At 42.6% G+C, this 16,428-nt stretch overlaps 1 protein-coding gene across 1 annotated transcript; it reads left to right on the top strand.

Annotated features, from left to right (window-relative positions):
* Positions 1-6,361: 6,361 nt before the first annotated feature.
* Positions 6,362-14,499, top strand: LOC135532505 (NLR family CARD domain-containing protein 3-like). The gene is given in 9 exon segments (XM_064959988.1): positions 6,362-6,431; positions 6,751-6,794; positions 6,797-6,834; positions 6,964-7,192; positions 7,631-9,404; positions 9,691-9,864; positions 11,976-12,149; positions 12,449-12,495; positions 12,904-14,499. Coding segments are annotated over 9 exon segments (3,060 nt in total). The 5' UTR covers positions 6,362-6,378; the 3' UTR covers positions 13,431-14,499.
* Positions 14,500-16,428: the final 1,929 nt, after the last annotated feature.

The following is a 16,428-nucleotide window of genomic DNA, read 5'->3' as shown; positions in this document are numbered from 1 at the left end:
AGTACTGTTACTCCTTATAGTCTCATTATTACCTCAACTACCTGGTACCCTGCACATTGACTCAGTACTGGTTCTCCTTATAGTCTCATTATTACCTCAACTGCCTGGTACCCTGCACATTGACTCAGTACTGGTTAACCTTATAGTCTCATTATTACCTCAACTACCTGGTACCCTGCACATTGACTCAGTACTGGTACTCCTTATAGCCTCATTATTACCTCAACTACCTGGTACCCTGCACATTGACTCAGTACTGGTACTACTTATAGTCTCATTATTACCTCAACTACCTGGTTCCCTGCACATTGACTCAGTACTGGTACTCCTTATAGTCTCATTATTACCTCAACTACCTGGTACCCTGCACATTGACTCAGTACTGGTTCTCCTTATAGTCTCATTATTACCTCAAATACCTGGTACCCTGCACATTGACTCAGTACTGGTACTCCTTATAGTCTCATTATTACCTCAACTACCTGGTACCCTGCACATTGACTCAGTACTGGTTAACCTTATAGTCTCTTTATTACCTCAACTACCTGGTACCCTGCACATTGACTCAGTACTGGTACTCCTTATAGTCTCATTATTACCTCAACTACCTGGTACCCTGCACATTGACTCAGTACTGGTACTCCTTATAGTCTCATTATTACCTCAACTACCTGGTACCCTGGACATTGACTCAGTACTGGTACTCCTTATAGTCTCATTATTACCTCAACTACCTGGTACCCTGCACATTGACTCAGTACTGGTACTCCTTATAGCCTCATTATTACCTCAACTACCTGGTACCCTGCACATTGACTCAGTACTGGTACTACTTATAGTCTCATTATTACCTCAACTACCTGGTTCCCTGCACATTGACTCAGTACTGGTACTCCTTATAGTCTCATTATTACCTCAACTACCTGGTACCCTGCACATTGACTCAGTACTGGTTAACCTTATAGTCTCATTATTACCTCAACTACCTGGTACCCTGCACATTGACTCAGTACTGGTACTCCTTATAGTCTCATTATTACCTCAACTACCTGGTACCCTGCACATTGACTCAGTACTGGTACTCCTTATAGTCTCATTATTACCTCAACTACCTGGTACCCTGCACATTGACTCAGTACTGGTACTCCTTATAGCCTCATTATTACCTCAACTACCTGGTACCCTGCACATTGACTCAGTACTGGTACTACTTATAGTCTCATTATTACCTCAACTACCTGGTTCCCTGCACATTGACTCAGTACTGGTACTCCTTATAGTCTCATTATTACCTCAACTACCTGGTACCCTGCACATTGACTCAGTACTGGTTCTCCTTATAGTCTCATTATTACCTCAACTACCTGGTACCCTGCACATTGACTCAGTACTGGTACTCCTTATAGTCTCATTATTACCTCAACTACCTGGTACCCTGCACATTGACTCAGTACTGGTTAACCTTATAGTCTCTTTATTACCTCAACTACCTGGTACCCTGCACATTGACTCAGTACTGGTACTCCTTATAGTCTCATTATTACCTCAACTACCTGGTACCCTGCACATTGACTCAGTACTGGTACTCCTTATAGTCTCATTATTACCTCAACTACCTGGTACCCTGGACATTGACTCAGTACTGGTACTCCTTATAGTCTCATTATTACCTCAACTACCTGGTACCCTGCACATTGACTCAGTACTGGTACTCCTTATAGCCTCATTATTACCTCAACTACCTGGTACCCTGCACATTGACTCAGTACTGGTACTACTTATAGTCTCATTATTACCTCAACTACCTGGTTCCCTGCACATTGACTCAGTACTGGTACTCCTTATAGTCTCATTATTACCTCAACTACCTGGTACCCTGCACATTGACTCAGTACTGGTTAACCTTATAGTCTCATTATTACCTCAACTACCTGGTACCCTGCACATTGACTCAGTACTGGTACTCCTTATAGTCTCATTATTACCTCAACTACCTGGTACCCTGCACATTGACTCAGTACTGGTTCTCCTTATAGTCTCATTATTACCTCAACTACCTGGTACCCTGCACATTGACTCAGTACTGGTACTCCTTATAGTCTCATTATTACCTCAACTACCTGGTACCCTGCACATTGACTCAGTACTGGTTAACCTTATAGTCTCTTTATTACCTCAACTACCTGGTACCCTGCACATTGACTCAGTACTGGTACTCCTTATAGTCTCATTATTACCTCAACTACCTGGTACCCTGCACATTGACTCAGTACTGGTACTCCTTATAGTCTCATTATTACCTCAACTACCTGGTACCCTGGACATTGACTCAGTACTGGTACTCCTTATAGTCTCATTATTACCTCAACTACCTGGTACCCTGCACATTGACTCAGTACTGGTACTCCTTATAGCCTCATTATTACCTCAACTACCTGGTACCCTGCACATTGACTCAGTACTGGTACTACTTATAGTCTCATTATTACCTCAACTACCTGGTTCCCTGCACATTGACTCAGTACTGGTACTCCTTATAGTCTCATTATTACCTCAACTACCTGGTACCCTGCACATTGACTCAGTACTGGTTAACCTTATAGTCTCATTATTACCTCAACTACCTGGTACCCTGCACATTGACTCAGTACTGGTACTCCTTATAGTCTCATTATTACCTCAACTACCTGGTACCCTGCACATTGACTCAGTACTGGTACTCCTTATAGTCTCATTATTACCTCAACTACCTGGTACCCTGCACATTGACTCAGTACTGGTACTCCTTATAGCCTCATTATTACCTCAACTACCTGGTACCCTGCACATTGACTCAGTACTGGTACTACTTATAGTCTCATTATTACCTCAACTACCTGGTTCCCTGCACATTGACTCAGTACTGGTACTCCTTATAGTCTCATTATTACCTCAACTACCTGGTACCCTGCACATTGACTCAGTACTGGTTCTCCTTATAGTCTCATTATTACCTCAACTACCTGGTACCCTGCACATTGACTCAGTACTGGTACTCCTTATAGTCTCATTATTACCTCAACTACCTGGTACCCTGCACATTGACTCAGTACTGGTTAACCTTATAGTCTCTTTATTACCTCAACTACCTGGTACCCTGCACATTGACTCAGTACTGGTACTCCTTATAGTCTCATTATTACCTCAACTACCTGGTACCCTGCACATTGACTCAGTACTGGTACTCCTTATAGTCTCATTATTACCTCAACTACCTGGTACCCTGGACATTGACTCAGTACTGGTACTCCTTATAGTCTCATTATTACCTCAACTACCTGGTACCCTGCACATTGACTCAGTACTGGTACTCCTTATAGCCTCATTATTACCTCAACTACCTGGTACCCTGCACATTGACTCAGTACTGGTACTACTTATAGTCTCATTATTACCTCAACTACCTGGTTCCCTGCACATTGACTCAGTACTGGTACTCCTTATAGTCTCATTATTACCTCAACTACCTGGTACCCTGCACATTGACTCAGTACTGGTTAACCTTATAGTCTCATTATTACCTCAACTACCTGGTACCCTGCACATTGACTCAGTACTGGTACTCCTTATAGTCTCATTATTACCTCAACTACCTGGTACCCTGCACATTGACTCAGTACTGGTTCTCCTTATAGTCTCATTATTACCTCAACTACCTGGTACCCTGCACATTGACTCAGTACTGGTACTCCTTATAGTCTCATTATTACCTCAACTACCTGGTACCCTGCACATTGACTCAGTACTGGTTAACCTTATAGTCTCTTTATTACCTCAACTACCTGGTACCCTGCACATTGACTCAGTACTGGTACTCCTTATAGTCTCATTATTACCTCAACTACCTGGTACCCTGCACATTGACTCAGTACTGGTACTCCTTATAGTCTCATTATTACCTCAACTACCTGGTACCCTGGACATTGACTCAGTACTGGTACTCCTTATAGTCTCATTATTACCTCAACTACCTGGTACCCTGCACATTGACTCAGTACTGGTACTCCTTATAGCCTCATTATTACCTCAACTACCTGGTACCCTGCACATTGACTCAGTACTGGTACTACTTATAGTCTCATTATTACCTCAACTACCTGGTTCCCTGCACATTGACTCAGTACTGGTACTCCTTATAGTCTCATTATTACCTCAACTACCTGGTACCCTGCACATTGACTCAGTACTGGTTAACCTTATAGTCTCATTATTACCTCAACTACCTGGTACCCTGCACATTGACTCAGTACTGGTACTCCTTATAGTCTCATTATTACCTCAACTACCTGGTACCCTGCACATTGACTCAGTACTGGTACTCCTTATAGTCTCATTATTACCTCAACTACCTGGTACCCTGGACATTGACTCAGTACTGGTACTCCTTATAGTCTCATCATTACCTCAACTACCTGGTACCCTGCACATTGACTCAGTACTGGTACTCCTTATAGCCTCATTATTACCTCAACTACCTGGTACCCTGCACATTGACTCAGTACTGGTACTACTTATAGTCTCATTATTACCTCAACTACCTGGTTCCCTGCACATTGACTCAGTACTGGTACTCCTTATAGTCTCATTATTACCTCAACTACCTGGTACCCTGCACATTGACTCAGTACTGGTTCTCCTTATAGTCTCATTATTACCTCAACTACCTGGTACCCTGCACATTGACTCAGTACTGGTACTCCTTATAGTCTCATTATTACCTCAACTACCTGGTACCCTGCACATTGACTCAGTACTGGTTAACCTTATAGTCTCTTTATTACCTCAACTACCTGGTACCCTGCACATTGACTCAGTACTGGTACTCCTTATAGTCTCATTATTACCTCAACTACCTGGTACCCTGCACATTGACTCAGTACTGGTACTCCTTATAGTCTCATTATTACCTCAACTACCTGGTACCCTGGACATTGACTCAGTACTGGTACTCCTTATAGTCTCATTATTACCTCAACTACCTGGTACCCTGCACATTGACTCAGTACTGGTACTCCTTATAGCCTCATTATTACCTCAACTACCTGGTACCCTGCACATTGACTCAGTACTGGTACTACTTATAGTCTCATTATTACCTCAACTACCTGGTTCCCTGCACATTGACTCAGTACTGGTACTCCTTATAGTCTCATTATTACCTCAACTACCTGGTACCCTGCACATTGACTCAGTACTGGTTAACCTTATAGTCTCATTATTACCTCAACTACCTGGTACCCTGCACATTGACTCAGTACTGGTACTCCTTATAGTCTCATTATTACCTCAACTACCTGGTACCCTGCACATTGACTCAGTACTGGTTCTCCTTATAGTCTCATTATTACCTCAACTACCTGGTACCCTGCACATTGACTCAGTACTGGTACTCCTTATAGTCTCATTATTACCTCAACTACCTGGTACCCTGCACATTGACTCAGTACTGGTACTCCTTATAGTCTCATTATTACCTCAACTACCTGGTACCCTGCACATTGACTCAGTACTGGTACTCCTTATAGTCTCATTATTACCTCAACTACCTGGTACCCTGCACATTGACTCAGTACTGGTTAACCTTATAGTCTCATTATTACCTCAACTACCTGGTTCCCTGCACATTGACTCAGTACTGGTACTCCTTATAGTCTCTTTATTACCTCAACTACCTGGTACCCTGCACATTGACTCAGTACTGGTACTCCTTATAGTCTCATTATTACCTCAACTACCTGGTACCCTGCACATTGACTCAGTACTGGTACTCCTTATAGTCTCATTATTACCTCAACTACCTGGTACCCTGCACATTGACTCAGTACTGGTACTCCTTATAGCCTCATTATTACCTCAACTACCTGGTACCCTGCACATTGACTCAGTACTGGTACTCCTTATAGTCTCTTTATTACCTCAACTACCTGGTACCCTGCACATTGACTCAGTACTGGTACTCCTTATAGCCTCATTATTCCGGTCGGTAACATTTGAGAGTGAGGCAAATAAATAGCATTTTGAGGAAAAAAAACATGATTATTTGTCTCTCTGAAATGAAGACATCAAGTGATTTTAAACAAATACATATCTGTACATATCAATCCCATACCATGATTAGATAGTGAAAAAACACACAAATCTCTTTCAGAAATGCTTTAAACAATAAAAGCTAATTTACTAACATTTCTGATAAGTGATATATATCGTTTTGGAATGAAACTCTTCTTATGTTTCCCCATCTGAGCTCAGAGTAGATGAGAGATGTAATGTTTGTCTCTGTTGTGTTGAAGACCAATCCAGCAGGAGAGACCATCCTCCCCTGTACCCAGCTGTGTGTCCATGAAGAGTGACCGGTCTTTGCGTCTACCTATAGAATTTTCTACTGAACAAAGGTAAGAAGAACTCATGGGTGATGGTCAGTGAGTTAAACAACACTGTCTCTAGTCATTTCTCCACTCCCACTTTCCCATTTATTGTTGTTGTTTTCATAATCCAAAGGCTAATCATATTGTCCATCTTCATAGTCCTAAAACAATATTAAACAGAACATTCCCTCACTGTGTGTGTGTGTGTGTGTGTGTGTGTGTGTGTGTGTGTGTGTGTGTGTGTGTGTGTGTGTGTGTGTGTGTGTGTGTGTGTGTGTGTGTGTGTGTGTGTGTGTGTGTGTGCACTCCCTGGATGAGGAGATGTAATCTCATGTTTTGTCCACAGATACCAACAGGAGAGATCAGAGTCAGAGATTCTCAGTGGTCAGTCTTCCGGAGTCATCAAACCGACCTGGGCTCCATATTCAGTGTATGTGGTCCTGTTATGTACATTTGTTTTTGTTTACCTCATGGAAAGTTGATCTGTCAAACATTCATTAATGTGTTAATGAGAAAGCATTTAGTCTCTTGCTTAACTTATTTACTTTATTTATTTCAGTTGCTTGAAGAGAACATTGTGACATTTGTGAAGAACGAGCTGAAGAGGTTCAAGAGGATTCTTAGTCCAGAACTCCCAGAAGGCTTTGAGAGTCAGAAGCAGGATAAGGAAGTGGTGGATGCTGAAGATGAGAAGCAGGAGAGCAGTGCCAGAGAGGGGGCTCTGAAGATCACACTGCACATCCTGAGGAAAATGAACCAGAAGGAGCTTGCTGACACACTGGAGAAATGTAAGATCTGTCTGCCTCATGTTGATGCTGTTTTATAACATTTAAAAGCTGTTGCTAAAGTACAGCTAAAGTAGTTGTGTAACTCAATGATATTGTAGCAGCCTTAAAACAACACCTAGTGACCTCATCAAGTAGCAGCAGGGATGTGTTGATTAATTTAGATAGAGAAAGACAACATTATTAATACCATCAATTTGTTGTACTGATTTATTTATTTATTTAGAGAGAGAGAGAGAGAGACAACATTAATAATACCATCAATAATATCAATAATAATATAATCAGTCACACCAGTCTGTAATGCATTATGAAAACATTTACACATTTATACAGTCAGTTAAGAGAATAAATTATTATAATGTACAACTTTATAACAGTCCTACAATACTGTAAGTATTGAAACAGACGAAATATTAATATCCTCTGTGATATTTCTAGATTCAGATGATCTTGCTGTGATTTGCCAACGTGAACTCAAATCTAATCTCAAGAAGAAGTTTCAATGTGTATTTGAGGGAATCGCTAAACAAGGAAACCCAACACTTCTCAATAAGATCTACACAGAGCTCTACATCACAGAGGGTGGAACAGGAGAGGTCAATAATGAACATGAGCTGAGACAGATTGAGACAACAACCAGGAAACAAGCAAGACCAGAGACTCCAATCAAATGTAACGACATCTTCAAACCCTTAACTGGACAAGACAAACCTATCAGAACTGTGCTGACAAAGGGAGTCGCTGGCATTGGAAAAACAGTCTCTGTGCAGAAGTTCATTCTGGACTGGGCTGAAGGAAAAGCAAATCAGGATGTCCAATCTGTATTTTCATTTCCTTTTCGGGAGCTGAATTTGATGAAAGAGGACAAACACACTTTCATTGAACTTCTTCATCACTTCTCAATGGAAACCAAACAATCAAGAATCTCCATCAACAACAAGTACAAAGTTCTGTTCATCTTTGATGGTCTGGATGAGTGCCGACTGCCCCTAGACTTCCAGAAGAACAAGATCTGTTGGGACGTCACAGAGTCAACCTCAGTGGATGTTCTGCTGACAAATCTCATCAAGGGAAATCTGCTTCCCTCTGCTCTCCTCTGGATAACTACCCGACCTGCAGCAGCCAATAAGATCCCTTCAGGGTGTGTTGACCAGGTGACAGAGGTACGAGGGTTCAATGACCCACAGAAGGAGGAGTACTTCAGGAAGAGATTCAGTGATGAAGACCTGGCCAGCAGAATCATCTCACACATAAAGACATCAAGGAGCCTCCACATCATGTGCCACATTCCAGTCTTCTGTTGGATTTCTGCAACAGTCCTTGAACACATGTTGAGTACAGACAAGAGAGAAGAGATGCCCAAGACTCTGACTGAGATGTACACACACCTTGTGGTGTTTCATACCAAACAGAAGAATGAAAAGTATCTTGGGAAAGAAGAGACAGGTCCACACTGGAATAAAGAGAGCATTATGTCACTGGGAAAACTGGCTTTTCAACAGCTTGTGAAGGGCAATCTGATTTTCTATGAAGAAGACCTGAAAGAGGCTGGCATTGATGTCAATGAAGCCTCAGTGTACTCAGGATTGTGCACACAGCTCTTTAAAGAGGAATGTGTGCTGTACCAGGACAAGGTGTACTGCTTCGTACATCTGAGCATTCAGGAGTTTCTGGCTGCTGTATATGTGTTCCTCTCATTCATCAACAACAATGAGAATCTAATGGACAAACTGCAAACAAAAGACGAGCCTGAAGTTGCTTTCTACAAGAGTGCTGTGGATAAAGCCTTACAAAGTGAGACGGGAAACCTGGACCTTTTCCTCCGCTTCCTGCTGGGCCTCTCACTGGAGTCCAATCAGAAGTACTTACGAGGTCTACTGACAAAGACAAGAAGCAGGTCAAAGACCCATGAAGAAACAGTCAAGTACATCAAGAAGAAGATCAGGGAGAATCCCTCTCCAGAGAGGAGCATCAATCTGTTCCACTGTCTGAATGAACTGAATGACCATTCTCTAGTGGAGGAGATCCAAAGATACCTGAGATCAGGAAGTCTCTCAAAACCCAACCTGTCACCTGCACAGTGGTCAGCTCTGGTCTTTGTGTTGCTGACTTCAGAAAAGGAGCTGGATGTGTTTGACCTGAAGAAATACTCCAGATCAGAGGAAGGTCTTCTGAGGCTGCTGCCAGTGGTCAAAGCCTCCAGAGCTGCTCTGTGAGTAAATAAAATGACATTTAAGAACTCATCATCAGGAAGAAATATTCAGTTTAGAGAAAAATATGTATTGTAATATGTGTATAATATTATATTGAAAAACATATTGAATAAATTCATTGATTTTCACATTAGTATAACAATATGACCATACAATTCTAGGAAACGGAAGATGAATCTATATGTTGTTTGGGAGAATAAACCAAATGCATCTGCCATTGTCCTTCTACACTACTGGTGTTAAATTAACAGTGTGTTTGTGAAGTCATGATGATCTCTTTGTCAGGCTGTCAGGCTGTGGAGTCACAGAGGAAGGCTGTGCTTCTCTGGTCTCAGCTCTGAGGTCAAACCCCTCACACCTGAGAGAGCTGGACCTGAGTATCAACGACCTGAAGGATTCAGGAGTGAAGCTGCTCTCTGCTGGACTGGGGAATCCCCACTGTAAACTGGAGACTCTGAGGTCAGTATTCCTGTAGAAGATGGCACGGGGAGGCAGATGGTTAGAGTCTTTGATATTTATTAATATACTAAAAGGGGGAGGCAAGAGAATGGTCGTGGACAGGCCAAAGGTCATAATCAGAGTCCAGGAGGCACAGAGTGGCAGACAGACTAGAGGTCAGGACAGACAGACTGGACAGGACAGGCAGACTGGTCAGGCATACTAGAGGTCAGGACAGGCAGACTGGTCAGGCATGCTAGAGGTCAGGACAGGCAGAATGGTCAGGACATTCAGACTGGTCAGGCAGGCTAGAGGTCAGGACAGGCAGAATGGTCAGGCAGGCTAGAGGTCAGGACAGGCAGAATGGTCAGGCAGGCTAGAGGTCAGGACAGGCAGAATGGTCAGGACATTCAGACTGGTCAGGCAGACTAGAGGTCAGGACAGGCAGGCTAGAGGTCAGGACTGGCAGAATGGTCAGGCAGGCTAGAGGTCAGGACAGGCAGAATGGTCAGGACAGGCAGAATGGTCAGGACAGGCAGAATGGTCAGGCAGGCTAGAGGTCAGGACAGGCAGAATGGTCAGGACAGGCAGAATGGTCAGGACAGGCAGGCTAGAGGTCAGGACAGGCAGAATGGTCAGGCAGGCTAGAGGTCAGGACAGGCAGAATGGTCAGGCAGGCTAGAGGTCAGGACAGGCAGAATGGTCAGGACAGGCAGAATGGTCAGGCAAACAAGAGGTCAGGCAGTCGGGTCCAGAAAACAGGGACAAAAACCGGGTGGAACAAATAGAAGCAGGAGTAGAGAAAAACGCTGGTTGACTTGATAAACATACAAGACAAACTGGTACAGAGAAACAGGAAACACAGGGATAAATACACCAGGGAAACACAGGGATATATAACCAGGGAAACACAGGGATATATACATCAGGGATATATACACCAGGGATATATACACCAGGGATATATAAACCAGGGATATATACACCAGGGATATATACACCAGGGATATATACACCAGGGATATATACACCAGGGAAACACAGGGATAAATACACCAGGGAGACACAGGGATATATACACCAGGGATATATACACCAGGGATATATACACCAGGGAGACACAGGGATATATACACCAGGGATATATACACCAGGGATATATACACCAGGGAAACACAGGGATAAATACACCAGGGAAACACAGGGATATATACACCAGGGATATATACACCAGGGATATATACATCAGGGAAACACAGGGATATATACACCAGGGATATATACACCAGGGAAACACAGGGATATATACACCAGGGATATATAAACCAGGGATAAATATACCAGGGATATATACACCAGTGATACATACACCAGGGATACATACACCAGGGATACATACACCAGGGATACATACACCAGGGATACATACACCAGGGATACATACACCAGGGATACATACACCAGGGATACATACACCAGGGATATATACACCAGGGATATATACACCAGGGATTTATACACCAGGGATATATACACCAGGGATATATACACCAGGGAAACACAGGGATATATACACCAGGGATATATAAACCAGGGATAAATACACCAGTGATATATACACCAGGGATATATACACCAGGGATATATACACCAGGGAAACACAGGGATATATACACCAGGGATATATACACCAGGGATTTATACACCAGGGATATATACACCAGGGATATATACACCAGGGATATATACACCAGGGAAACACAGGGATATATACACCAGGGATATATACACCAGGGAAACACAGGGATATATACACCAGGTAAACACAGGGATAAATACACCAGGGATATATACACCAGGGATATATACACCAGGGATATATACACCAGGGATATATACACCAGGGATATATACACCAGGGAAACACAGGGATATATACACCAGGTAAACACAGGGATAAATACACCAGGGATATATACACCAGGGATATAATAATAATAATTATGGTGTATATATCCCTGGACAGGTGAAACAGATCAGGGTTTGACATGAATATGGAGAAAAATATACTGCCACTATTTTCACCACCAAAGAATATCAGTGTGGTTTTAATATGATTTGACTCTTTGCAGGCTGTCAGGCTGTCTAGTCACAGAGGAAGGCTGTGCTTCTCTGGTCTCAGCTCTGAGGTCAAACCCCTCACACCTGAGAGAGCTGGACCTGAGCTACAATCACCCAGGAGACTCAGGAGTCAGACTGCTCTCTGCTGGACTGGAGGATCCACACTGCAGACTGGAGAAACTCAAGTATGTAGAGGGTTTATGTCAATGTTCATATCAGACATGTTGGACTTATCAGGCTGGTTAAGACAAACATTCTGACCACCACTTGGACAAAGGTGTGTGTGTGTGTGTGTGTGTGTGTGGAGTGTGTGTGTCGGTGCGTGCGTGAGCGTGCATGCATGTGTGAGAGCGCGCGCGCGTGTGTGTGTGTGTGTGGAGTGTGTGTATGTGTGTGTTTGTGTATCGGTGCTTTGTGAGCGTGAGCGCATGTGTGTGTGTGTGAGACACTCAATGACTGCCTGTTCTTCTGCTTACCGCTGCAGTGTGGAACATGGTGGAGAGAACAGAATGAAACCTGGACTTAGAAAATGTGAGTGTTGACTGATGTGAAGAATATGACTAAGAATAAGTCTTAATTCAAGTTAAGTCAAAGTCAAAGACCACCATCATTACTGACTTGGTCATATTAAATATCAGCTGTAGAAGCAGAAATCAGGGACACCAACGTTTACAAAGAGTTTAGAAAGTTTAGAAGTGTGTGTGTGTGTGTATGTGTGTGTGTGTGTGTGTGTGTGTGTGTGTGTGTGATTAATGGGAATAAGTGTGTTTTATATTACCATACATTATAACATATGATAATTCAACAAGTCTCAAGTTACCTTAACTTCTCCTTTTGTTACCTAGAAACATCTACATTAAATGAATTAGTGAAAAGTGAGTTAACATTCTAATGTGAATGATGATGATTTCTAATATTGTGTCTGGTTTCATCCATCAGATGTCTGTGATCTCACACTGGATCCAAACACAGTAGACAGACACCTCTCTCTGTCTGAGGAGAACAGAAAGGTGACATGGAGGACAGAGGAGCAGCCGTATCCTGATCACCCAGAGAGATTTGAGGGCTGTAAACAGGTGCTGTGTAGAGAGGGTCTGACTGGGCGCTGTTACTGGGAGGTAGAGTGGAGTGGGAGGGGGGCTGTTATTGGAGTGACATATAAAGGAATCAACAGGAGTGGAGGGGGTAATGACTGTGTGATTGGATTAAATGACAAGTCCTGGACTCTGTTCTGCTCTGACAACAGTTACACTGCCTGGCACAATGATAATACCACTACCATAGACGTCCCCTCCTCCAGCTCCCACAGAGTAGGAGTGTATCTGGACTGGCCAGCCGGCACTCTGTCCTTCTATAGAGCCTCCTCTGACACACTGACCCACCTGATCACATTCACCTCCACATTCACTGAGCCACTCTATCCAGGGTTTGGGGTTTATTATGATGGCAACTCAGTGTCACTTTAAACAATAACACACAAAGAACACAAACACTGGACGGACACACACACACACACACACACTGGACACACACACATACTGGACACACACAACCAGGACACACACACACAGGACACAAAAACACTGGACGGAGACACACACACACAAACACACACACACACACACACACAGGACACACACAGAGGACACACAGGACACAAACACACAAGATACACACACACACACACACACACTGGACACACACACACTGACACACACACACTCTGGACACACACACTGGGCACACTCTCACACACACACAAACGCGTCTTCCTATAATTGTGAGGACCTTGACTCAGGAACTTCAAATGATTTTTCTGATAGAATTGGGAACAGACACCTCATTCCAGCACCAAGTGGTCCCACAAACACAGAGGTGTAAATATAACAGGAATACAAATATTATTCCAGACATTATAGACTAGAACTCCTTATGAATGTCTGCAGCCGATGAGACTGTTGGCGTCTGACAAGAGGTGAAAATATTACAGGAATATTCTGCAAATGTTGATGAAGACGTCACTCAATCCCTCCAAAACATCATGCAGTCTTTCCACAAGACTCCCATGAAGTTATAGTGTGACGTTATGAGTTAACGTTAAAGTAACATTCTCAGAACATACTGCACTTGTTTTATACTGTTTTAGATGGATCCTCTGTTTATCATCTTGTTTTATACTGTTTTAGATGGATCCTCTGTTTATCATCTTGTTTTATACTGTTTTAGATGGATCCTCTGTTTATCCTCTTGTTTTATACTGTTTTAGATGGATCCTCTGTTTATCATCTTGTTTTATACTGTTTTAGATGGATCCTCTGTTTATCATCTTGTTTTAAACTGTTTTAGATGGATCCTCTGTTTAAACATTTAAACTCTTACAATATCACCGTTAAAATACCAATGTGATCATTTGTTGTATGTTTTTTTATGTTGAAAAACAAATACAATTATACATGGACATATGCTCCATAGTTGTACAAGTATATAAGGATATATTGTACTTTTTGTAATAAAACGTACTTAAAACAAGAAAAAGCATGATAATTGTGAAAACAATTTCATTATCGATTTTACGTTGCCTCTATCAGTCGCAGGTTGATGTTTGTCATGAATCATGACATGGAGGCAGGACTGTGTGATTTCCTCTAGATATGCCAGCTGCAAAGTCAAAATTGGTTGTGGAAAATAATGTTGTTTTATGGTCTTAATTTAGGGGAAGGATTAGCAGTGTGGTTAGGATTGAGTTTAGGATTAAAATCTGATTTTATTACTTTGTGCCTGTGTCAGTTAGTGACCACTTTGCTGAACTGCCTCCAGGGCAAGATTCATGACAATAAATGCCAACCTGCCTCCCAGTCATCCCGTCATTATCTTAACAAGGCTGCAGAACATGCAAGCTCATGATGTGGGGTTCTCTCATAACCCCCAGTCCCCAGGTGGGTAGATGGCAGGTTGAATAAAGAGAAGCTAGTGATGTGGGGGTTCTCTCATAACCCTCAGTCCCCAGGTGGGTAAGATGGCAGGTTGAAAAAGAGAAGCTAGTGATGTCGGGGTTCTCTCATAACCCTCAGTCCCCAGGTGGGTAGATGACAGGTTGAATAAAGAGAAGCTAGTGATGTGGGGGTTCTCTCATAACCCTCAGTCCCCAGGTGGGTAGATGGCAGGTTGTATAAAGAGAAGCCAGTGATGTGGGGGTTCTCTCATAACCCTCAGTCCCCAGGTGGGTAGATGGCAGGTTGAATAAAGAGAAGCTAGTGATGTGGGGGTTCTCTCAAAACCCTCAGTCCCCAGGTGGGTAGATGGCAGGTTGAATAAAGAGAAGCTAGTGATGTGGGGGTTCTCTCATAACCCTCAGTCCCCAGGTGGGTAGATGGCAGGTTGAATAAAGAGAAGCTAGTGATGTGGGGGTTCTCTCATAACCCTCAGTCCCCAGGTGGGTAGATGGCAGGTTGAATAAAGAGAAGCTAGTGATGTGGGGGTTCTCTCATAACCCTCAGTCCCCAGGTGGGTAGATGGCAGGTTGAGTAAAGAGAAGCTAGTGATGTGGGGGTTCTCTCATAACCCTCAGTCCCCAGGTGGGTAGATGGCAGGTTGAGTAAAGAGAAGCTAGTGATGTGGGGGTTCTCTCATAACCCTCAGTCCCCAGGTGGGTAGATGGCAGGTTGAATAAAGATAAAACAATGGGCTACATAACAAAATCCATGAATGTATAAAACATTAAGGACACCTTTCTTTCCATGACAAACTGTGAATCCAGGTGAAAGCTATGATTCCTTATTTGTCAATTGTAGATGAAAGGGAGGAGAAAGGTGAACTTTTTATGGCTGCAGGGGCAGTATTGAGTAGCTTGGATGAAAATGTGCCCATTGTAAATGGCCAGCTCCTCAGTCTCAGTTGCTAATATATGCATATTATTATTATTATTGGATAGAAAACACTCTAAAGTTTCCAAAACTGTCAAAATATTGTCTGTGAGTATAACAGAACTGATATTGCAGGAGAAACCCTGAGGAAAATCAAAACAGGAAGTGGCTTCTATTTTGAAAATTCCATGTTCCATTGCCTCCCTTTGCTCCATTTAAAGGGATATCAACCAGATTCCTTTTCCTATCGCTTCCTCAAGCTGTCAAAAGTCTTCATATATAGTTTCAGGCTTTTATTTTGAAAAATTAGCCAGAACGATAACATTGCGTCAAGCGGTCACATGAGTTTTGCTCGCGCAACAGAATTTGTATAGGTATTGCTTTTCCCTCTCCTACTGTAAAAGACATTTGCGGTTGATATATTATCGATTATATATTTTAGAAACAACCTGAGGATTGATTATAAAAAACGTTTGATATGTTTCTGTGGACATTATGGAAACTATTTGGAATTTTCGCCTGTGTTGTCGTGACCGCTCTTTCCTGTGGATTTCTTAACATAACGTGACAAACAAACGGAGGTATTTTGAATCTAAAAATA

Source organism: Oncorhynchus masou, unplaced genomic scaffold (assembly GCF_036934945.1).
Source record: "Oncorhynchus masou masou isolate Uvic2021 unplaced genomic scaffold, UVic_Omas_1.1 unplaced_scaffold_1883, whole genome shotgun sequence".
NCBI classification, from domain to species: domain Eukaryota; kingdom Metazoa; phylum Chordata; class Actinopteri; order Salmoniformes; family Salmonidae; genus Oncorhynchus; species Oncorhynchus masou.
This window is presented reverse-complemented; position numbering and strand designations above follow the sequence as displayed.